We start from the raw sequence: 24811 nt of genomic DNA on the forward strand, positions 1-24811 counted from the left end.
TCAAGACACAAAACCACATCTAGTTTCAAGGCCAGTGCACTTTCTACTGCATCAGCCATTCAAAGACAATTTATTTTATTTGTTTGGACTCATATGCTACTGACTAAATATGCTAAAGTATGTTTAATTATGAGTGGGCTTTATAATTCAATAAATTTTGAGGCTTATATTAACCCATACTTTTCATCCTGAACTCCTCAGTAATTTTTTTAAGTCAAGAGAAAAATCCCTTTCTTATCCAGCATTTCACTCTAACAAAATGGTCAAGTCTTAGTCCTTGGAAAAAAAAAAACAAAAACACTCCAATACAAATGCTGTTATTTCTACTATAGCTGGAGAGCACCATCTAGAGATGAGAAAAAAAGTAGAGAAAAAGTCATTGGCCATGCATAGCATACTTCCTAAGATTTTCATACTTCCAAAGTTTACTCAAGGGAACACTAGTACCTAGGGATATTAATAAAGATGATAAAATTCTAAAACATCTTTTTAATTTAAAATGCTAGCTTGGTCAAACAAGACAATGAGAAGCTGAATAGCCAAAATTCATTGTGTTCACTGTTAGTACCAGGCTGTTAAAAGCTTTTATATACCATATCTCATTTGGTCTTCATAACCCTATGAAGGAGAGACTACTTTCTCTTACATCTGAGAAAACTGGGACATAGAAAATTAACTTGTTTGAAGTTACACCCCTAAAGTGACAGTTAACCTGACTCCAAATTCCTGCTCTTAACCAGTAGTTTGTCCAATGTTGCCAAGGTTAAAGTATTATGAGATTTGATACAAAAACTTGTGTACCCATGTTCTCTTGGAATCACCTGAAAAACTGGAAGGTCTGGTAATAACGGTCTGTTTACACGGCAGCAATCAGCTGCAGCCCCTTCCAGAAGACGCATGCACTGTCCAGTTTACCCCGTCTTCGGAGTAAACACGGAATTCTACTCTCTCATCTCTGCCCACGGCACTTTTTCCTCCCGCAGCACCAAACTGGGCCCTGCAGGCATGTAGTTAACCACCCACCTCCCGGTCCACTGCAGCGGCCAAGAATCTTTTATACACAAATGAAAACAGTCAACCTCTAGAAGAGCAGAGGCAGTGGTTTTTCCAAATGCTGAACACATTTTGAGAATGTTGATCCATAAATATTTATAATTACTGTAACCATATTAAGAGATCTGATCCTTAAATAAATACAAAAGCATGAAGGAAATGGAAACTACTTACAAATATTAGTCCTGATATCAAAGAAGATGTTCCTGTAAGTGCCACATAGAATTTGGGCGTCAATGAATTTAAAAATACTGTCACTGCCAAAAGGGGGAAAAAATCAAAGTTAAAAAAATGGGGATTCAAAGTACTCAAGTTACAAAAATGCAGTGTCTTTATGAGTAGAGGAACATAAGTGGATTAACACCTAGTATGAGATTCATTTGAGAAAGGTTGTCATTTTTAAAAAGCTACTTTAAATTCACATTGTACTCTACCCTTTAAAAATTTGCCTTCACACATGTAAGGGGAGGATTTTACAGTGTTGATTTGTTAAATAAACAGATTAAAATAAGATAAGCTTGCTTTGAGATTAAAGCTAATAATTTATAAATCATAATTTAGCTAAGAACTTTTGTAAATCTATAAGGATAGCTAAACAAACATCAGTTGCAGGAGAGATTTAAAACACTCCCTAATTATTTCGGTGAGATAGAAACCAGTGTTTCAAATTAGCTGGAAGAAAACAAGGTGTGTATTTGGTGTGCCAGCTAGTGAGGGAAAATAGCTCAAAAGAGAGGAGCAAAACTGAGAACTCCCTCCTTGCCCCTGACTTCCGGATAGTCTGCACCAGATTCTTCACTTCAAATAACTATCTGATAAATACTTTGGGTTTTATAGAGAGAAAAAAATGGTATAGTTACCTAGTCTCATCTAAATGGTGTGCCTACATAACATATAGAAAAATAAGCGAGAAGCTCAATGTTTAACATTTCACTGAGCATAAAAAACGCGTCAGCACTTCATTAATTAACCTATTACAGAGACACCAAATTTGCTTCTTCAAAATGTAGCAAAGCTCATTTACTGAGCTTGCTTTTTAGCATGTTAGCTATACCTGAATTTACATAATGCTTTTGTTCTAAAAAGTCCAAAATACTTCCGAGCTAATGCTCGGAAATTTTTCTCGGTTTTTCGTGGCATCTCATGGAACAGAAATGGGGACATTCGTCTTTTGGTGCCACAGAATAAACCACGTACTGACAGTCACAGTCATCCCGTAACAGAAGTGCTTTCGTCTTGTTGTTCTGAGGTTGCAGTTCAGAGCTGGGGTGGAAACACTGTAAGGACGTGGTAAGCGGCCCCGGCTCCTGGCTGCTCAAGGGTGATTTTGCAGCACCCCACGGGGATCATCACTTCCCACTCGCTTTGTACCCTCGGCCCACATGACATCGCAAGCTCTGCACAAATGTTGAAACAAAGAGCCCGCTGCGGTCGCTGGCTCTCCTAATCTGTACTACCTGTGCTTTTCTATTGTGGTACCCAAGATAAAGCCCAAAGCCAAGAAGAGCCAAAAATATCACGAAAACCATGGCTCGACAGAACCATTTTAAAACATAAGAGTGGGTGGTCAAGATCATGGCACTTTCTTTTAGATACTCGCTCTCCGAAGCGAAGCTGCGAGGCGCTCATCTTGGTCGTCCGGGCTGGCGGCCCCCGCCGACGAGCGGCGGGAGGCTCAAAGGAAGGGCTCCCACCAATGGCGGTGGTGGTTGGGGGTGGGGGGCGTGTACGAATTCTGCGTCCGAGGCTGCGAGGGCTCCCCCGCTCCGTCCTACCGCCCGAAGCCTGCGGCTCGGCGGGTGGCGTCTCCCCGGGTAAAGGAGGACAGCGGACGGAGGGCGGACCTTAGCTCCGGGGAGGGGCCGGCGGCCGCGGCTGCGGTTTGACAGCCAGCTGCGGGGTTGCGGCCCGCTCGGTCGCACCCCACCGACTGCTTCTCCGAAGCCCACCAGGGACCACTGAGTCTCTGCCCTTTGGCCCCTGCCCCCGGGACCTCTCCTGGCCCCCTGCCCGTCCCCAGAGAAGTCTGGGCCTCTCACCCGCTGCCAAATTCTCACACAGCCGCAGCGGGACTCTCAGAGCGTACAGCAGTCCCAGCCCCAGCCCCACCACGAACCACAGCGAAACCCCAGTGCCCGCCAGCCTGGCCCGCAGCCGCTCCTTCCAGCCCAGCGGCGGGCTCAGGCCGGGAGCAGGTGCCGGGGGAGAAGCCGCAGCAGCCGCGGCTTCAGCCAAGCCGCCACCGTCCGCCATCTTGCCGCTCCCTCAGGCGCCGGGCGCTGGGCGGGGGAGATGGGCAGGAAACCCGGCGTCGGGAATCCTGGGATAGTGGCGGATCTGAGCTTGGCCTCAGCGGAGGCTGAGCGGCCCAGGGAACGGGGGCCGAGATTTGGGAGGTGAAGGAGCGTCCCAGGGCTGGGGTTCCCTATTCCTTCCGAGGGTGGGAAGAGGCGGAGAGCGGCACCTACTCCTGCAGGCACCAGGCTGCGATGTGACCCCGGAGTGAAGTGGCGTTACTTCCCTACGAGTGAGGGTCACTTTCAGCCCCCCTTTCCCCCTTTCCTGGGCTTGGAAAAGCTACCGATCGAGCAGGGCCGAGCCGCACTTCCTTTGGACTCGTCCGCCGTGGAAATCACTGGTCCTGGGACAACCTATAGGAATAGCCATTGCTTTTCCGTCGCGTGGAGCTCGGGCGCCGAGAACAGTCGAAACACGCGCCCTCCCTAGATGAATGAGGAAGTGTATGTAACAGAGAGAGCGATATCAGATTTGAAAAGATCATTTAAGCCAAAGGCGACTTTCTGGGGCCGCCCCAGCGCCCGTAACTGACACGGCGCCCTCTGGGTCGGCGTTTCCGGGCGAGTCCTCCACTCCGACCGGGCGGGTCTTTGCGACGCTTCCCCCCCGCCCCTCCGCCCCCCGTCGTCCGCGGTGCTTCCATCACTCGACTTCCTTCCCGGCCTGCCTTGCGCCCGGGCCGGGCTGGGCCAGAGCAGCCAAGATGGCCGACTTCGAGGATCGGGTGTCGGATGAGGAGAAGGTAAGGGGCGCACCTCTCTCATTCTCACCTCCCCCCGCGACGGGCAACTGGGGATCGGCCCGGCTGCAGGGGGAACCCTGGGGAGGACCCCAGCAGAAAGGAGCTTTTTAGCCCGTGTGGGCGTACGCCTGCCGCACTTGGGACGCTTTTCTCTTGAGGGGCTTACCCTGGTTCTCAGTGGCCCCAGTTCCCCATTTCTCGACTCCTTCCCTCCTGGGCCTGGGGCACAGCTCAGTGGCCCTCCTGCAAGGGAAGTTTCCCTTATTGAATCGTGGCTATGGAGCCAATTAAGAGAGGGGACGACGGCGATGTCGCGACGTGAAGAGGCGGTTGTTTCACCGCCTTGAGCTGGTAGGGCTTCCCCCATCCCCCCATTTTTAGGTGTGATTGAGGCGAGTTTAGGGCGAGCCACTTCCTGGTCAGGGTGGCCTCTTAACTTCCCTTTTGCTCCTCCTTCCCCAGGAAGTGATTTTGCTGTCACGACTCCTAGACAGAGAGGGGTCCCCCCATCCATCTGTCCTCGCAAACTCTAAGCGGAACTAATTCGCAGTCCTAAAAGTGTGCCCCTCGTGCAGAATTCGAGCACCCCTCTCTTCCATATAGACACTCCCTGGATTGTATGTTTGTGCAGAGGGCCCCGCCGTGACTCCCTCCCTTGCGTCTTGCATCCTCTTAAAGACAGTAATTGAAAAATAGTTTTCAATTTCTTGTTATCCGATTGAGCGTAGCCAACGGATTCCTTTTTTTTTTTTAACTCCAGGATGGTTTTATAAGGCACAGAAACCTCATGTTGACACATTCAAGTCTGGACAAAGCATCGTGGCTTCTTTGATGCTCCACTGGGGTGTCTCTGATTATACTTGAATTTGTCAGTGTGTAATTTGTATACTTATTTTTTCAAAAGTGTCTGAAGTATAAGAGCATATTCAGTGTTAGGTAGAATTTTTTTTTGACAACTACACACCTTTCGTCAGTTTTTCAGGCCTTTCACGTGATTTTAGGGCCTGTAGAAATGAGACAGATTTCACTAGGTGAACTCACTATAGGACAAGAGTGATATCTTTTGTTTCCCATAGTGGCTGTTACAAAATGTGCACCCTTGAGTGTTCTGTAATGTACCTCAGCTCTTTCTGTTTTTCTATAAGAGAGACTGGGATAGTAGAGGGGACTGTTGGTGATCCAGGAGTCCTCTGGATAGAATAATTTGATACAGTATACCTACATATGGCATGCCATCTTGAAATGCACTTGAGTGGTGAATGTTCTCTTGGAAATTCTCATACATGTGTACATTTGCTGGGGAAGGCATTTTACATGAATTTGTGCAGGAGAGAAAACTATTATATAATAAATGCTTGTTCTAAGGCGCATAGTTATTCAGGTGAAATTAAATTGCAGTGAATGTCAGGGTATAACAGCACTTGTGAGCTGAACTGATGGTGCAAGTATTTCAAGTGAAACTTGTTACAACACAGTTTCACTGAACATTTAAATAACAGTGAACTTTGAGGTTTATTGTGCCCAAACAATGCTACATTGACCAGTGTTCTCAGGAGTTTGTCTTTAACACTGGGTTAGAATGCCTTTTTGATTCAACTTGGGACAATATATACATTTATTTCAAAGTGCAAATTAAGATATCTGTGAGTAGTGACAGTGTTTATAATATTAATAGTATTGATTTTATGATAGCAGATATGACCTGGTTCCTCTTATTTCCCAGCATGCTTCTTTTGTTGCTTAATGAGTGGCATAATAAGCAAATCAAAATCAGTAAGGTACATCTGCCCAAAAATGTGGACGAATTTGATGTTCAGGAAACAGTTTTTAGATTAACCACACTGTCTTCATTAGTGTGGATAATTAAGAATAACTGATATAATAAGTGTCTCCAAAAATCCACACAATTTGAAGTTTCTGAAATTTGCTAGGTTCTCATTTACAGCGATGGAATTAATGTGTACCTCCCTGTTGCGGATCTCTGAGTAAAAGGAAGAGCTTTGGCCTGTAAGATTCCTTCGGTTCCCTTCAGCTTCATACCCAACTTGCCTCCTCTTCCCCCAGGCTTCCTTTTAACTGAATGCAAGAATTGAGAAAGTATTTTTCTAACAAGACTTGTGGAAATGAGTATCTTAGCATTCAGAAACAATAAGTAGCCCTTAAGTGAGATATTTGTCTATAAAATTTTAACAACCAAGGCACTATTGCAAACAGATTTTTAAAGAAGATATTTTTAGCCTTAATTTGTATGGATTCTTCCTTGAAGGAACTGTAAAGTTTTCATTTTTTTCTGTTTTTAATCAAGACCGCAACCGCATTTGATTTGGGTTTTTTTAAGGCATGTATGTCATGATGCCAAATATGTTTTAATACAGCTTTTTATCTTTCTTACATTTTCCAAAATCACTGAACCCACAGGTGAATTTGGTGATTTCCTTGCAAGTATTTCTATAAAAGCTAGTAAGATTGACCGTTCTCATAACTAACTGCTGAAGTTTTTATCACTTTATAAAGAGGAAGTTGGGTTTTTTAACTTCTGCATTGTTACCTGAAATGGTCACGATGGGCCGCATAAATAAAACAGGAAGTAAAACGTATAATAACTTGTAGAAATAAATGCCTTTAGCCTTATCCTCGAGTTCAGATTCTTAGAATGAGCTCTACTCTTCCAGTTCCTAGGACCTTTCAAGTTACTTGGTTCCAATGATTAACAAGACCTTAAAATGATAAGGTAACATAATTAGGAAACTTGACATATGTGATGAACTACTTGTTTGGGTTTCCTTAATTTCATGATTCAGCTTTTTTTTTGTCCTCAAGATTATATCGGCACATAATGACATGAAGCTTAGAACTGGATCACTTGGTCCTGTCTTTTCCTGTCTCCTCCCAATTCAGAATGCTCACATAGCTTAATAGCCAGCCTTCTCTTAGATCTGCAGTTAGGCTCAACACAGTTTTCTTTATAGTTTCAGCCTTTTGGCTGAAAATTGGCTCAGGCTGCCCACTGCAGCCACTCTGCTCCCTGTCACAATGCTGCTCTCCCTGCGCGTAAAGGGAGTCCTGGCCATTCCTGTACTGCGTTACTTTGTCAGCTCCTGCCTTTGTCAGCTCCTGCCGGCCACACTTCTTACAGAAAGTCTGTAGGGTTTAAGAGCGTTCACCAAGTTGGCGAGAGTGCTGTCTGCATGGAAAGCTGATTCATCATTTTTAAAACAAATGCAGAGAGAGTTTTAAGGCTGAAAAAAGTACAATTAGCATATTTTTTCCTTTAGCTTAACTAGTGGTAAAATTTGTGTACAACCTCAAAAAATACCATAACTGAAAAATGAATCAGTATGCTTTAAGTTTAGACACTGATACCACCATTAAGGCACTTTTTGAGAACAGGTTTATCAAAATTACCTAGGAGAGATGTGGAAAACATGTATGAATATAAAAAGGGCCCTGCTAGAGCTCATGAAGACTACTTAACACTTTGAAACTAGATTCCCTTGATTTTGATTACCTCCTTAACTTACCAGATGAGTTACTACCTTTGTAGTAAGCCCTAAAGCTGGTCTGCCATGGCATTTTCTAACAAATTATTGGTTAGTATTAACCCTGCCATTCTTTTATCTTCACTTTTTTCCCTGTTGGCTTTGTTTAGTAGTTTTCATATCTGTCATAAGATCCTTGGACAGGAGCATAAAGTCTGAGCAGGTACAAACTCACATATCTGATCTTTGGTTATGAGTGTAGGTTTATTAACCTTTCTTTTAGACAATCCAGCCATTTTAATAGGACCAGCCTTAATGCTAAGCAAAGCAGTGTAATTTGTCAGAAAAGTCCTACCCCATGTTTGTCTGTCTCAGAAGCCATGCTTTCTTCACTACACTTTATTCCACATAACAGTGAACGAGAAAAAAAAAAGAGGCCTCCATTGAATGAATTATAAGTAAGGTTTTATGATGTAGTAGGAAAGAATGATTCTGGGTGTCAGGAGATTTGGCCTCTCCCTGCCGTGCTTTTAACTACCAGTGTGATTTTGGAAAAAAATCACTAACCTCAGTAGGCCTCAGTTTTCCTCTAAAATAGGGAGGTTAGGAGCATTAGGTAAAACCAACTGAACAAAGTTTAAGGAACTTTTTCAAACTCTAATTTTTAAAAACCTGTTTTAAATATTGAAACATTAAAATGTTTTAGGAGTTTCTGTCATTTTCTGCTCTTGCACATTTGCCCAGATAATGAAACAAATTCCTTGGTAACTGAAATGACGTTTTTTACCTAATGCCTAGCATAGGACCCAGGTACACAGTGTAGGCACAACCTCTTGGTAACAGAGAGACCAACCAATTACATCTTCACTCATTCTAGTATTCACCCGGCTCATCCTCCTTCACCTCCCTATCCCACCCCAACTGTTTCTGATGATCTCTATAGATATTTCTTGTGTTTGGGAATGTGTCCACACTCTGGGTGCCTCTTGGGGCATTTATTACCCCTGAGCGTCTTGCTGCCAGTACTGGTGCCCTGCTCAGTCACTGCTGGGAACATTGGATCGCCCTTCCCCGGGAGCATTTTTCCTAGTAAATCCTATAAAGCTGCAAAGCCTTAATGTGTACCCAAATGACTAGTGTTGCAAAAGCTCTAATAGAAATATTTTCTTCATCTGCTCTAAGTCTCTTCCTTTGAGCTCAGAAAAACACACTGAAATAGACAGAAAACTGTACTTGAAAAATAATTATATAAAAAAATTGGGGGGGAAAAAAAAAGGTGTGGCATACCCTCCAAAAAAAAGAAAAAGAAAAAGAAAAACACACTAGGATCAGGTATCATTCATTCTCTCCCATGTACAAATATTTGGTTCAGAGTATAGGTAAGTAAATAAGTGAGTTCTTATATGAATCAGCTTCTGAAAACAAAAAGCCCTGATAGGGGAAATGAGTCATCATACTGTAGACAACTTGAGCACTTGGGGGTTTCTGAACTAGGTGATAATGTGCACTTACTGTTTTCTTTCTCTTTTTTTAAAGATTTTATTTATTTATCTTTAGAGACGAAGGGAAGGAGAGAAGGAGAGAACTATCAATGTATGGTTGCCTCTCATGAGTCCCCCGCTGGGAACTGGCCTGCAACCCAGGCATGTACCCTGACTGGGAATTGAACCGTGATCATGTGGTTCGCAGGCCTGCACTCAGTCCACTGAGCCACACCAGCCAGGGCACTATTTTCCCTTCTCACTTCATCAGAACCTCCTTTCAGCCTTTCTCTTCATCCCATTATTCACTTTTAGTCACGAACTCGTAACATTGGCATATTTTCCGCCCTTAGTCCTTCCTTTCATGTTCAGTTCATATTCCAGTCAGCTTCCTCTTCCTTCCTATTATTAGATATAGGAACTATAATCACATGTTTAAAATTAAAATGGTAGGAAAAGGCATAAGTAAAAAGTCCCCTCCCACCCGTTTTCCAGCCACTCAGTTCCTCTGCAAGGCAGCCAGTATACCAGTTCTTTTGTATCTTGCTTTACACTTTATGATATGTCTAACTTGTCCACATTTCTTCTACCATTGTCTTTATTCAGGATCTTTTCTTAAGCTTGCATTATTTTTAATGCATTTTCAATTGTTCTCTTAGCCTCCAGCCTCTCCTTTCCTTCTGCATTTTTGTGATTTACTGAAGTTCTTTACTAAATTTTGACCTCTGTATAAAATTTATCTTTGCTATAACTGCACATACATATTGTTGGGGCAGTGTGTATGAAATAGAATGATCGGCTGTATGGGTCGTATGACACAGTGTAAGTCATGGTATTACATATAAGCAAGAAGACAGGTGATAATGGGTTGGAATTTAAGAGAACCTTGCTTTGTGACTTATTTGGCCTCTACACAACATTTAAGTGCTCATTATGTGCTAGATATTGGGTTGGCTAAAAAATTCACTTAGTTTTTTCTGTAGATGGCTCCAGTAGTGCTTAGCTGTCTTTAACTGCATTCAAAACGATTTTGTTAGATTATATTGTGACAGCTGTCCTATCAGCATGCATTTTAAAAAGGCTTATCAAAATTGGTGAATTTTTTGTGCAGCCATTGTAATATTGAAGATAGGAAAAGATATCCAACATTTTCAGCAAATTATGCTGTATTATTTCAAGAAAGGTAAAACTACAACTGAAACACAAAAAAATGATTTGTGCAATGCATGGAGAAGGTTCTGTGACTAATTGAACATGTCCAAAGTGGTTTGCAGAGTTTCTTGGTACTGTTGACATTTTGGCCAGATAATTCTTTGCCGTGGGGCTGACTTATGCATTAGAAGGTGTTTAGCAGCACCCCTGGCCTCTCCCCACTAGAAGCCAGTAATGGGAGATAGCCGAGATGCTCAAATTATCTAAATCAATAAAGTTATTAGTGAAAATGAAACATGTACCTTTTATTTCACAGAAAAAAAACTAGCCCTGCCTGGCATAGCTCAGTGGATTGAGCGCGGGCCTGCGAACCACACAATCGTGGTTTGATTCCCAGTCAGGGCACATGCCTGGGTTGCAGTCCAGTTCCTGGCAGGGGACACACGAGAGGCAACCATACATTGATGTTTCTCTCCCTCTCTCCTTCCCTTCCCCTCTAAAGATAAATAAATAAGACCTTAAAAAAAAAAAAGAAAACTAAACGCCTTTTTGCCCAACTTTATGTATTATGCATGTATGTATGTATGTATGTATTGGCCAGCCTAATAACTTTATGTATTAACATGTGTTCATCTCAAAACTTCCTCATAGGATAGATATTAAGTTACCCTCATTTTACAGTTGAGTAAACTGGGGCACATTTGAGATTAAAAACATGACCAAATGTCCAGAACTACAAATAGTAGACCAGACACATTGGTGGAACCTGTTTCCAGACCTGTGCTCTTACCCACTTTGATTCCTTTGAGTAAACAGTAAGTGATGAGTTAAGATAACAAACAGTTCTACTGAAATGTGGACACAGCCCTAGGTAGGCAGCAGTCCAGTTTAATGGTGTAGTAACATGGATACAGCTATAGACACTGAAGCATTGCTGTTCTCTGGCTGTGACTGCATTATAATTACTGCTAAATTAGCTTAGTGACACTAAAAATATTAGTATTTAAAATGTGTTATAAACTCAGTGCTGAGAAACATGACTGTAGGACTGTCCTCTGGACAAGTCCAACAGCACTGTCTTAAGAACCTGTTGATATGACAGTACATTAGAACACAACTGAATCAAAATTTTGGAGACCAGTGCTCAGGCATCTATTTTTAATAGGCTTCCCAACAATTCTTGTGCAACTGGAGAACCACTCTCCAAATCTTAGTCCTCTGCCTGTTAAGCCCAGAAGCTTAATCCATCAGGACATTAAGACTAGATCTCCTGGGGACAAATTTATATTGGCTAGGACACTGAAACTAATGTATAAAAGTACAATAACAATTTAGTAAATACAGAAGGGACTAGGTTCTGTTTTCAGGTGGCTCAGGTATGGGAAGTTAAATAATGTTTTTCTACAGCATGGAGTCAGGATCGGGAAAGTTTACTGTACAGTCTAACATTTTAATGCCATTTTCTTCCACAATAAGGATATATACCCAACACCAAGACCAAGCAGGACTTTAGGTAGGGTACCCTCCGGGGGGGAGCGGGGGGTGGGGGGGTCCAACCTTTTGGCGTCTCTGGGCCACACTGGAAGAAGAGTTGTGTTGGGCTACACACTAAGTACATTTCAACATGTAGTCACAAAACAATCTCAGTATTTTAAGTAAATTTATGATTTTGTGTTGGGCTGCATTCACAGCCAGTGGGCTGCAGGTTGGACACCCCTGGCAGAAATGGACATGGTTTCTCTAGACAGATTTTACTTGCCTAGAAGGAAGCCCCTATGTATCGAAAATCTGCGTGTCACAGCTTCCTCTGCAGTCTCCCCTCTTAGTTAATGACACCTTCATTTGTTAGTTACTCACTCACAAAGTTTCATGTCGTCCTTGACCCGTTTTTCTCACGAGCCACATACGATCCATCAGCAAACCCTGTAGGCTCTGCCTTCAAAATATACCCAGAATTTGACTGTTTTTCACCACACCTGTATTCTAAACACTCTGGAAAATAAAAAACACCACTGGCAGGTCCCACCTGGGCTACCATCGGCAGTAGCCTTCCCTCTGGCCTCCCTGCTTTGCCTGTTGCCACCCCCCACCCCTCCGGCAGTTGGCAGAACTAACGCCCTCAGACTCCTCCCCCTCATTTGTCTCCAGATCTTCTGTACCTGCCAGACTGTCCTGTTGACCACTGGCTGCTTATTCCCCGTCTTTTTAATTCTCACTATTCCCTTCTTATTCGGCCCCCTCTCTCTTTCCCCTCCTAAAGCACTTTTCAGAGCTCAGCTTAGATCTCAGCTCCCTCCTCCATAGGCTGTCTTTGACTAGCGAGGATGGTCTGTCTCCTTCCTCCAAAGTCCTGTGGAGGAAGGGCCAGAATAATGGCTTTGGAGGAAGCTAGAGTCTCAGCTCTAGCTGAGCTCCAAATAAAGCAAAGACCACTGGAAATTTATAGCTGGCAAATAGAGTGAGAGGGTCAGTGGGTGGAACTTACTGAGAGGAAACATTAAGGGCAGAGGAATTCTTGCCGGAGGCAGGTGGAGGGCTTATGTAGGTAAAGGTGGGAGATAAAGAACCTAATCAGGTATCAAGGGTAATCAAATGCCAAGAGTGGGGAGACAGGATGGGGGGACAAACAAAGTCTAGTTGAGAAGAGAGTTCAAAGGAACCTGACTAAAGTTCGGTGGAGGAGAGAGTCTTTGGGACTCCATGTGTCTTATATAATTGCTTTAATAAATGTTCAAGTGTTTAAGACGTAACAGAAAAGCAACTATTCCTTAGAGTTGGTAGAATTTTTAGAAATGAAATTGTTTTGCTGCAAACAGACTTGCCTGCCTTCCCTATCTGTTTATATCTGACAAAACTTATCATTGGTTACCAATGAGTGCACAGTTTCTAAGAACTACTTAAAATGACTTTTAAAAGAATAAACATAAAGCAAATTATTTGGAAATAAATGTCGCCATCCCTTTTTTATAGCACTGATTCTAATTTAAGATATGCTTTTTAAGCCTTAGCCATTACCGATAATAAAGCAATATAAAGTGCACTACATACATCTAAATTTGATTTCTTAGTACGTTCTGAGTCTTTTTGGTGTTTCCAGGGTTAACCTAGGGAAATAATATTTATCTTGTTGGAAATTTTTAGAAACATAGCTAAGTTTTATTTAGTGAAACCAATATTCCATTTTGTCCTAGAGGTCACCGAGGATACATTTTTTGCAGAATTGACAGCCCCAAATTAAATTTCTACTTGCCTCTTAGAACCCTCAGCCAGTACAGATTTTGTTTATTTGATAAAGGCAGTGAAATTTTAGAGGTAATTTGATACTGAAATATATACATGCCACACTTGTTAAATTATTGACCAGTTTGTTGTTTATATTTTGAAAGTCCTAGAACCAGATGAGAAAATAAACGACACTTAAGCAAGGTGTGTTTTTTTTAAAAATTAATTCTTTCATCTTATCAAAATTAATTCCTAGGGGTAAAGAGGGATGAATAGGCAGAGCACAGAGAATTTTTAGGGCAGTAAAAATGCTCTACATGGTAATATAATGGTGGATACATTTAATACATTTTGGGTGATAATGATGTGTAAAATGTAAGTTCATAGACTGTAAGAAATGTACCACTCTGGTGGGGATATTATTAACAGAAGCTATGCATGCAGGGGACAGGAATTGTATGGAAAATCTCTGTACCTTTCTCTCAGTTTTACTATGAACCTAAAACTATTCTTTAAAAAAAGTCTTAAAATACAAAATAAAAATAATAACATCCTGAAATCTTCAAATAGAAAAAAAACTTCCATTGAATTCTGTGCAAATAGAACTTACTTTCTTACCAGGATAACAATAAGGTAATCTTTCAGAAGGAGAAATGCAACTGTTTATCCTTGAATACTTCTAGAATAATGTAAAATTTTTAAAAAAGACATTAAAAGCCCTGGCTGGTGTAGCTCAGTGGATTGAGTATGGGCCTTCCAACCAAAGAATCGTGATTCGGTTCCCAGTGAGGGCACATGCCTGGGTTGCAGGCTAGTTCCCAGCGGGGGATGCATGAGAGGCAACCATACATTGATATTTCTTTCCCTCTTTCCTTTCCTTCCCTTCCCCTCTAAAGATAAATGAATGAATGAATGAATGAATGAATGAATGAATGAATGAATGAAAGAAATTTATTTTAAAAAATACATTAAAGAACTTACAAAAGCACAGTTTACAACTGTACTTTTTCTGAAGTATAACCAAGTTGAAAACATTACATTAACTTTGAAAGATGTATTTTTTATTTTATTTATTTATTTTTAGAGAGAGGGGAAGGGAAGGAGAAAGAATGGGAGAGAAACATCAGTGTGTGGTTGCCCCTCATGTGTCCTCTACTGGGGACCTGGCCTGCAACCCAGGCATGTGCCTTGACTGGGAATTGAACTGGCGACCTTTTGCTTCACGGGCCTCTGCTCAGTCCACTGAGCTACACCAGCCAGGGTGAAAGATGTATTTTTTTTTAAAGGTAAGCATAGCAGAGACATTTCGAAAACTTTTTTTGGTCAGTAAAAACGTTGGTATTTGTAGTTAATGATAAAGATTGTAATAATGGAGAGTATAACTAGGACCTAAAGGTTTCAACAGGGGATGTAATGAAAATTTTATAATCTGCTAATTGCTCTCCTTTTATCTGTTACTCTTCATAATTCTCTTATTGTAAATTTTATTTCTCTAGGTACGCATAGCTGCTAAATTCATCACTCATGCACCCCCAGGGGAATTTAATGAAGTATTCAATGGTGAGTAAAGATTAGTATTTAGTTATTTAAGCTCTCCTTAATAACATATAAGCACTTATTGAGTACTTGTTATCTTTTCATCCTTATGACATATTATAGCTATAACTAAGGAAATCAGTATTCTAAGAGGTTAAAATAATATATCCAGTGTCACCCAGCTACCAAGTCATAGCAAACTCAGGTCTCTGTCAAAAGCATAGTCTTAACCCATGAATTAGGATACCTATCTTACGTGAGAAAAGATTTTAAGTGGTTTAATATCTGTCACGTTATAAATCATAGCTTCAATTTTTTTAGTGCTTTCACTCAGGAAGTGCCATATATAGGAGACTTCCTAGAGCCACTGGGGCTGAACCAGCTGTATCTGGGAAGCTTGTTAAATACACACAATTCAGCATTATCATCCTCTAAAGATTCTTACTCTTTAGAACTGGGGTGGAATCTGTTTTATTAAGTTTTACCAGTTGATTCTGAGTCATAGCCAGTTCAGGAAACACTGTTCTATTACATTTACAACCTTCCATATTATTCACCATCTTAACACAACTTACAGGATGAAAAACGTAGGTGAGGCATCTTGAACTTCATGGTGAAAGCAATCATCACAGCCCTGGCTGGTGTGGCTCTGAGAAGGTTACCTACTTAGGGGGACTGTGTGATATTCATGTGTATCTGACCAAGAGCCCTTACACATCATAGAACAATCAGTAACCTCCACTGATAAAATTAATTATGCAGAGAAAGTAATTACGAGAACATAACAAGCATTTACTATAAGGAATAAATAATGCAATAGAAAAAATGAAAGCAGTCTTTTTTACAGACTTGTTTGTAGATTTTGAGCACTAACGGCAAAGAGAAAGAAATGCAGCCCTGCTTTCCCTTAGTCTTTCTTCCACATCAGCCAAATGTACATTTTCAACAACTGAGCTGTTGGAAAATTCTTCTTTGACTTGAACTTTATCTGGCTGATTAGCTCAGATAAAGTCTTTTTTTTAAACAATTTTTAAAAAATATATTTTATTGATTATACCATTACAATTGTTCTATTCCCCCCCTTCATTCCCCTCCACCCCCACACTCCCTCCCCCACCATTCACCCCCTCTTAGTTTATAACCACGTGTCTCAAGTTCTTTAGATTCTATATTTCCCCCACTATTCTCGCCCTCCCCCCTATCTATTTTCTACCTACCATCTATGCTATTTTCTGTACCTTCTCCCCCCTTCTCCTCCTCCCACTCCCCTGTTGCTAACCCTCCATGTCTTCATTTCTGTGGTTCCACTCCTGATCTAGCTGTCCTCTTGGTTTGCTTTTGTTTTAGGTGTGGTTGTTAATAACTGAGTTTGCTGTCCTTTCACTGTTAGTATTTTTCATCTTCTTTTTCTTATATAAGTCCCTTTAGCATTTCATATAACAAGGGCTCGGTGATGATGAACTCCTTGAACTTGACCTTATCTGAGAAGCACTTTATCTGTCCTTCCATTCTAAATGAAAGTTTTGCTGGATAAAGCAATCTTGGCTGTAGATCTTTGGATTTCATGACTTGGAATACTTCTTTCCAGTCCCTTCTTGCCTGTAAGGTCTCTTTTGGGAAATCCGCTGACAGTCTGATGGGTACTCCTTTGTAGGTGACTGTTCCCTTATCTCTTGCTGCTTCTAGGATTCTCTCCTTCATTTTCATCTTGGCTAATGTAATGATGCTGTGCCTTGGTGTGTTCCTTCTTGGGTCCAACTTCTTTGGCACTCTCTGAGCTTCCTGGATTTCCTGGAAGTCTATTTCCTTTGCCAGACTGGGGAAGTTCTCCTTTATTATTTGTTCAAATAAGTTTTCCACTCGTGGCTGTTTCTTTCCCCCTTCTGGTACCCCTATAATTCGGATGTTGGAACGTTTAAAGATGTTCTGGAGGTTCCTAAGCCTCTCCTCATTTTTTTGAATTCTCATTTCTTCATTCCTTTCTGGTTGGATGTTTTGTTCTTCCTTCTGGTCCATTCCATTGATTTGTTTCCTGGACCATCTCCCTTCATTTCACTTAGTTTAGCCTTCATTTGTTCCTCTAATTTGTGACTATAATCAACCAGTTCTGTGAGCATCCTGATAAACAGTGTCTTGAACTGTGCTTCTGAGAGGCTGGCAATCTCTTGGTCGCTTAGCATTATCGGCTCTGGGACTTTGAGTTCTTGCGCCATCTTTTGGGCTGTTCATGCCTGTTACGTAGCAGGATCGGAGCCCTAGGTGTTCACCAGAGCAGCGCCACTCAGGTTGTGACGCTGTATGTGGGGGCGGGGTCAACGAGGAGCAATGGCGTCCGTCTGCCGCCTCCCGCCGCTGCTGCCGCAGGTGCCGTAGCTTCCACCGTCACCGGGACCTGCACGTTTCATCCCACTGCACGCAAGTGTGCCACCGCCGTCAGCCCTCGCCCCCTGGGGCCTGCGTGGTCCGTCTCACTGTGCACGAATGTGTGACCGCAGTCAGTCTGCCCCGCACCCTGACTGGGTCCGGGCCACTTTCGCGCTTAGGTTGGGGGATCTTTCCTGCCCAACCTGCTCCGCTGCTGGCTCCGCCCCTCTTACCGTCCCGGTTGAACGGTTTGTTGTTGTCGGACTTCCATATAATTCAATTTTTCTGTTCTTTGGCTGTGTCTTTGTTCTCCAAACCTTTGTTGTATTCAAACTTGGTTGTGGGAGAAGGCACAGTGTTTCCACCTATGCCTCCGTCTTGGTGGAAGTCCAACTCAGATAAAGTCTTAATAATATTAATGGTCTTTATAGTTAGATGTTCCTTGTTTTATTTTTGACAACTGAAAGTACTTTATAGTAATATCATGGAAGTAATTGATACCAAATCATTAGATTAAGAATTGGCAAGCCACTTGTGGCATGAGGGTTGGTTTTCCTTGGCTTGCTATGTCTTGGCCTTTGCCAGCCCTTTCTTTCAGAATCTGAGTCACTTTGCTTTGTAATTAGCCCTCCTTCTTGGAGTTAATTGTTGGTAGTTTCCAGTAACAAGAACCCTGATCTTCAAAAAAGAGTGATGAGACTCTTGACGCACAGCTTTTTAAAAAGTTTGCAGGGCTCCACATTAGATTATTCAAAAAATGAATGTTTGGCAAATTCACTATCACTGACCGAATGGTGCCCAGCTTTCCTGGTCTGATGTTAGATAAGTCTACAATTCTTAATCTAATTTTAAAGGATTCTTTAAATGCAAAATTAACAGTCCTAATTTTAACATTCTGTAAACCATGGTTTTCATTGGCTATGAAATTCCTTGAGAATTTATTGTTGGATTATTTATTGCACCACAAGTCATAATATGCAAATCTATGAACAGCAGCATCTATTCATTTGTATTTTTAGATACAATATATCCAAAGAGTAACCTTTCAAAGTCTGATTTTTTAAAATCTAATTTAGAAATATGCTAAAATCTCTCAAGGTTGTCCTCCATTGAAGATTCTAATTTTAACATTAAAAGATTTTACTTATTTATTTTTAGACAGAGGGGAATGAAGGGAGAGAGGGAGAGAAACATCGATATGTGGTTGCCTCTCGCACCCCCTACTGGTGACCTGGCCCACAACCCAGAATCCAACCAGCCACCCTTTGGTCCCTAGGCGGGTGCTCAATCCCCTGACCCATACCAGCCAGGGCTGTAACTTTAACATCTTTTAACATTTTTTTCTTCCTCAGATGTCCGGCTACTACTTAATAATGACAATCTCCTCAGGGAAGGGGCGGCACAGTAAGTATCTTTTAAAACCTACTTACAGTGTCATTCTAATATTGGATGAACTATGTTGATAGTAAACTCATACTCTGAAAACTAAGCTTAAAACACTTTCAAATAAAGCAGTTGGTTTTAGCAGTTTTACTTATTCTTGTAGAAAACATGTTCCTCCAAAATGTTTACTTCCTTAAAGCTTATTGTATCATTTTATTTATTATTTATTTATTTTGGTGCAAATTTCCCTCATTATAGGCTTTTGAATGTTAGCTCTTAGGTTTTCTTCTATAGTTCTTTTATTGCCTATCGGATTTTTTTAACCTGCTAGTTACGTAAAGATTAGGCTGCTATTGAGGAATGAAAATGTTTCTCAAATTGCCAAAGAATAGCAGCTACTCATCAAGTGACTTTATGGTAAGAGTTAACCGTAGAGTAATAGCACGATTATTCCACCCAGTCATTAACTGCTTATCACCATCAGGCTAATTAATCTTTATAAAATGTCATTTTCATGTTGTCTTTATCCTTAAAAAATTACAGTGATGGGGGGGTGTTTATTTGTTTTGTTTTTGTTAATGCTTTCTTCAAATCTAAACACTGTCTAGCTTTCAAGGTCCCCTTTACCTGGCTTTATCACTACCGTCCTTTACTGTTCAATACAGAATTTTATTTCAGTGATGGTGCCTCCAGCCGGCCCAGAGTTCCTTTGGAAAACGTGATTGGATAATGTCTGGTGAAGGGTAGGGTGGAGAGAGGGGATAAGGATTTAGATGCAGAGCACCAAATAATTATGAATGCCTTCGGTATGAAGTATAATTGGTTTAGATGTTAACTGTAGAAAACAGCTTTAAGAGCTGCTGCCTGGGAAACAGTCGTCTTCTCCTGCCCTGTCCATACTGCTCTTTGGGAACTCACTTTGGGACCAGATTCTGTACACCTAAAATTTGCAGTCCTTCACTATAATTAGCACCATGAAAGATATCCTAATTATACATTGATTTAAACACACACTAAAAATACATTTTACTTCTTATTTTTCTTATATGCAGATACTCTGCCTTAGAAAAAGACCTTACTGATTTCCTTGTACAGCCCCTGTTGACCTTCTGCCCTTTCATTGAAAGAATCTCATCTACATTTTGTCACCAGATGGTTATCCAATCTGAATGCTCCTAGTAGTAAGGAATTCGCTCTCTTACAAGGCAAGTTCTTCAATTTGCCAGCCATATTGATCTTAGTTTTGTCCTTGAGAGCTATCCAGAATAAACCTACTCCATACGTGGTAAGGCATTGCCGAAGGGGGGATGGGAATGGAATGTCAAGACCCAAGGGTGAGTGCAAGTGCATCCTTAGCCTTTTGTCCCATTGCCAGGAGTGACAGTAAAATCTGATGTGTAGTAAAATCTGAAAATGTAAAGCATTTTCAGATGCTTCAAGTGTTTTAATTGCACTGGCAATAAAACTTTGTATTTATGAATATTCTGGTTCTTAGGGACTCAAAATTCTTGAACAACCCCTTGCTAAAAGACAGTTATCTTATGTCCAAATAATTGATTTTCCATACAAATGAGGAATTCAGTTTCATTTCCATGATGAGGTGCTCTGGCCCTCTGACCCGAGTCCTCAGTTAGCACTCAGTAAATGTTGTTTCACGAGTCATCATCCTCATCAGGCAAAAATGAAGAAGGCCTGAATAACCCAGGGTTTTCCCCTCTTTCCTGGGTTTTCACCAGGAGCATTCTCTGATAATTCTGAGCACTTCTGTGCTGTGTTTTATTCTGAGAGAGATCGGAAATTATTAGAGTATTTTGAACAGAGAATGACATGCACAATAAGACAGATTTTAGAATAATCACTGGCTACTGTGCAGAGGCGGTAAAGACTCAAGTAAAATGAGCACTTAGAAGACAGAGTGGTACTGAGACAAAGGCTGGCAGTTCAGACAAGAACAGTGATTTTCAACCCATGTGTTGTAAGAATGTTTAAAACATGCAATACCTGACTATTTAGTCAGGGGCACTGACCTCTATTCTCTTAGATTGTCAGATAAAACAAATGACAACAGCCAACACAATAGCTGTCTGGTGTGAATGTTTTAAAATTATGCATTTTTGTCAGATCAGCAAAAAAATATATTTTTCGGTGTGCTGCAGAATTTTAGTAATTAGCGTATGTGTGCCATCAGATGAAAAAGACTGAAAATAGCTGCCTTAGATTGTCGAATTAAAAAATGACAACAGCCAATTTAACAATAGCCATCTGGTTTCAATACCTTACCTTGAACCATAAATATGCAGGTTGTATAATCGAGTTGCCTTTTATTGGTCACGTCATATAATGTTACATCTGATTGGTTAATTCCTGGTACCTAAAATCCCATATGCAAGTATAGGCACCTGGGTTTTTTAAAAAGTCACTTTGAAGCAAAAAGGTAGGTAATTACTTTTTTTTAGTCAATCAAAATTATACCTAGAGTGCTCTGGAGTGTTAGTGGTAGGATTGGGGAGGAGCCAGACTCTAATAGGGGCCCCAGGTCAAACCTACAGCATTTGCTGGTGGATTGGATGTGAGTGTGAGAGAAAGAAGAATCAAGGACGAGCCCATGTTAACAAATGTTGGTATTGGTATTTGTGACCTGTAGCCTTAGGACATATCCTAGAACAAAGTACTTATTTATTCCCTACTTCCGAAGCTTTTAAAAATATATGTATATTTAACTTACTTTCCATGAACATAATCCTTTCTGAAGAGCCAGTGTGTTTAGACTTACTTTGGTACATGGGGATGTGGTGTTATAAGGAAATGATTTGTTAAAGACATAACAATAACTTAAGATGAGACGATTGAAGATTATCCTTAAATATTTGAAGTTTAAATATTTGTTACTTCAGTTTCTCTTGACAAGTCTAGGAGGAAAAGTTCAATGCTTTGTTTAAAAACAGTGGTCTAGCAGATATTTTTAGCAGGTTAAAACTGGGCCTAGAGATGTTTATTTAACTCTTCCCTTGGCAGATGAACTCTGTGAGAGGGCTGATACCTCGTAAGAATATAAGTGTATTACACTTACGCTGAAGCGGACTTCCACCTTTCTGTCGCCTTTTCATGTTTTCGTGTTTTCATGTTCTCTTTCACTACTACATGAAATACCTTTGTGTTAATTAATATATAATTCTCTATCTCCCTGTCTCTCCCCACCCTGTTTTTTAACTTTTTAAAAACAGTGCATTTGCCCAGTATAACATGGATCAGTTCACACCTGTGAAGATAGAAGGATATGACGATCAGGTAAAAATTGTTCCTATTACATGGGCTCTGCCTGAAAGGTAATAGAAGTTCAATAAACCAAAGTAGATGTTTGAAGATAAGATGCGGAATGAGTTCATGTCTTAGTTTTCGTGGCTTTTGTAAATATCTACACATAAGGAAATTCTTCCTCTCTGATGATACTAGCAGTTTCTTTGACAGGAAAAGAGAGCTGCCCCTAACATGCAAACAAAAGGAGTGAGTTTTATACAGGTGTTCCACCTACTTCTAACTCTTCATAAGAATAACAGGAGACATTAAATTTAAAGGGAAAACAAGCATTCCTATTCAAATATAGAAACAAAGTAAACATTCCCACTGTTACCACAGTTATTAGCATTGCAAGAGGGGCTTTGCAAATTTAGTGATGTGCCCTTCACAGGCAATATGGCACTGAACGCCAAGTGCCTTGTACAAGTCTGAGTCCCTTTGAACACACAGTCCACAGAATTTATCCATGGAAAATTAGCATATGAGAAGATGATTTGAAGCATTGTTTTATAGTAGGGGAAAATGGGAACAATCTAAATGTCCTACATTAAATATCTGTGGACTGAAATACTCTGTAGCCATTGAAAACTGATGTAAATATTGATCTGGGAAGATAGTCATGATGTATACATGAATGTATACATGATGTATACATGATATTTTACATCTAAAATGTAAAACAGCATATGTACAATTTTGCTTGTTTATTTTTATAGATGTTTAAATAAACAGATATACTGTATGAGAATCAGTGTATCTTAAATTCTTGAAAGGTGCACCATCATTTCATGTCCCACTGAGAAAGAAAAAACACTGCCAGTTAAACTATGACACAGTCCTAAATGCCATTGAGTGTAAAACACGTCCCATTTTATGATATATTAGGTCATAAGGGGAATGGATGCATCTTAAGAATCAAACAAATAAAGTACGTGGCTATGCGCAGAAAAGAAAGTGTGGGGAAATATACACCAAAATGTTAACTGTATGTATTGGGATCACAGTATTACTAGAACTTGTTTTGTTTGGTTTTTATTTGTTTGGGTTTTTATTTTTGCTTATTTTAATTTTCTCAGTGAAATTAGATTAATTACAAGTCAAAAGAATTCTGGAAAGTAAATGATAAGTATTGCTTATAGCTGATATTTTATATTTTTAAAATACAGAAAAGTTTTTAAAATAATAAGGTATACCCAGATAGATACATAATATAAAAATAGCTAACTTTGTCAGCATTCTCATATAAATGATAACCAGCTTAAAAATGTAGTCAAAAGGAGATCAGATTCTTAGCCAGCAACAACAACAAAAAAACTTGGACACTAGAAGAAAGATGTTTGAGTTATTAGATATCACTGCATATGACAAAGAATCAACCATAGTGGGTTAACTAGATGGAGATCTTATTTTTGTCATGTACGGGTCCGAAAGTAGCGTTTAGGGCTGATGTAGCAGCTCTGTGATGTCATTTGAGACCCAGATTGCCTCTAGCTCTATTCTGCCACCCTTAGGTGTGGTTCTCAAGACGGCTGCTCTGTTTCTGGGCAGTGAATCTCTGTTCAGGAAGGAAAAGGGAGGTGGATGTGCAGGGTATTATTGGCCATTCCAGAAGCACCTTCTATGGATAAGTTATTGCCAGAATGCGCTCTGTTCTTAGCTAGAAAGTGTCATTTTTTTTAATTGAACGCATTACCTTTTTTGAAACCTTTGAGACTCTGTTAAGTAAGGAGAAAGTGGACACTGTGGAAAACTGGCAGCAGTCCGCCTCGCAGTTCATACACACTCACACGTACATTTTAACCAGAAATAAATGGAAACTAGATGTAAATGGCACATTTCTGAATGAGAAATACAAATAGTATAGAAAGCTTATCTGAATCAGAAGTAAATGATACAGGAACCTTTGTTTTTCAAATAGATTTCATATAATTGCTATGAAAATTGTAACCAGCCATACAGAATTGTTCTGATGAAGAACAACAGTGAAGGAAGACAGACACTAGCAAACATAAAAACAATGCAGTGAGCCCTTAAACCTAAGTGTTATAAAACAGAAGGGAAAGGAGACGGTTGATCAAGTTTGTATGAGGTTAATCTAACACTTATCTTCAGTGTCAACTACATATCTAGATTATTTCTAGGTTGGGTTTAAAGGTTAACTTTTTTTTTTAAGATTTTATTTATTTATTTTTACACTGGGGGGAAGCAGGAGAGAAAGACAGGAAGAGAACCATCGATGTATGGTTGCCTCTAATGTGCCCCCTCCTAGGGACCTGGCCCACAACCCAGGCTCGTGCCCTGACTGGGAATGGAACCAGCAGCCCTTTGGTTCTCAGGCTGACACTCAATCCACTGAGCCACGCCAGCCAGGGATAAAGGTTAACTATTTTTTAAAACAAACAAAAAAATGTAGTCGGAAATGGAAAGTGAATCATAACTTGAGTAATAATAAAACATCAGAAAAGTCTATAAAAGAAAGTGACTCCTCAGTAGACGAGTAGAATAAAAAACCGTGGAACATTCACACAATGGAATACCTACCCAACAGGAAGGAGGAAGGAATTCCTACCTTTTGCAACAGCGTAGATGGAACTGGAGAGCCAGTCAGTGAAAGACAAATACCATATGATCTTACTTATAAGAGGAATCTAATGAACAAAATAAACTGATCAGTAGGATAGAACCAGAGGCATGGAGTCACGGACTAGACTGACAGCAGTTAGGGGAGGAGAAAGGCAGGGAGTGTTTGAAAGAAGGTGAAAGAACTAGTCAAGGAACATATTAAGGACCCATGGACATGGACA

At 40.6% G+C, this 24811-nt stretch overlaps 2 protein-coding genes across 5 annotated transcripts in view; one reads left to right on the forward strand and one right to left on the reverse strand.

Annotated features, from left to right (window-relative positions):
* The window catches only part of ST7L (suppression of tumorigenicity 7 like), a 62817-nt gene extending 58388 nt beyond the window's left edge, over nucleotides 1-4429 (reverse strand). The window contains exons 1-2 of one of the 4 annotated variants that reach the window (XM_037038841.1): nucleotides 3093-3344; nucleotides 1228-1310 (exon numbers count right to left, since the gene is read on the reverse strand). In XM_037038841.1, the coding sequence (XP_036894736.1) occupies nucleotides 1228-1310; nucleotides 3093-3306 (297 nt within the window). In that variant the 5' untranslated portion in view covers nucleotides 3307-3344. Of the gene's footprint in view, nucleotides 1-1227; nucleotides 1311-3092; nucleotides 3345-4259 lie in introns of those variants that run through there. The other 3 variants (XM_037038843.1, XM_037038840.1, XM_037038842.1) reach the window with 3 other exon arrangements.
* CAPZA1 (capping actin protein of muscle Z-line subunit alpha 1) overlaps nucleotides 3989-24811 on the forward strand; it is a 37458-nt gene continuing 16635 nt past the window's right edge. The window contains exons 1-4 of the mRNA XM_037038847.1: nucleotides 3989-4093; nucleotides 14924-14987; nucleotides 18680-18731; nucleotides 21935-21998. Of these exons, the coding sequence (XP_036894742.1) occupies nucleotides 4055-4093; nucleotides 14924-14987; nucleotides 18680-18731; nucleotides 21935-21998 (219 nt within the window). The 5' untranslated portion in view covers nucleotides 3989-4054. The remainder of the gene's footprint in view (nucleotides 4094-14923; nucleotides 14988-18679; nucleotides 18732-21934; nucleotides 21999-24811) is intronic.

The sequence above is a fragment of the Sturnira hondurensis genome, unplaced genomic scaffold (genome assembly GCF_014824575.4).
Source record: "Sturnira hondurensis isolate 20B ecotype Veracruz unplaced genomic scaffold, ASM1482457v3 Scaffold0024822, whole genome shotgun sequence".
NCBI lineage: Eukaryota > Metazoa > Chordata > Mammalia > Chiroptera > Phyllostomidae > Sturnira > Sturnira hondurensis.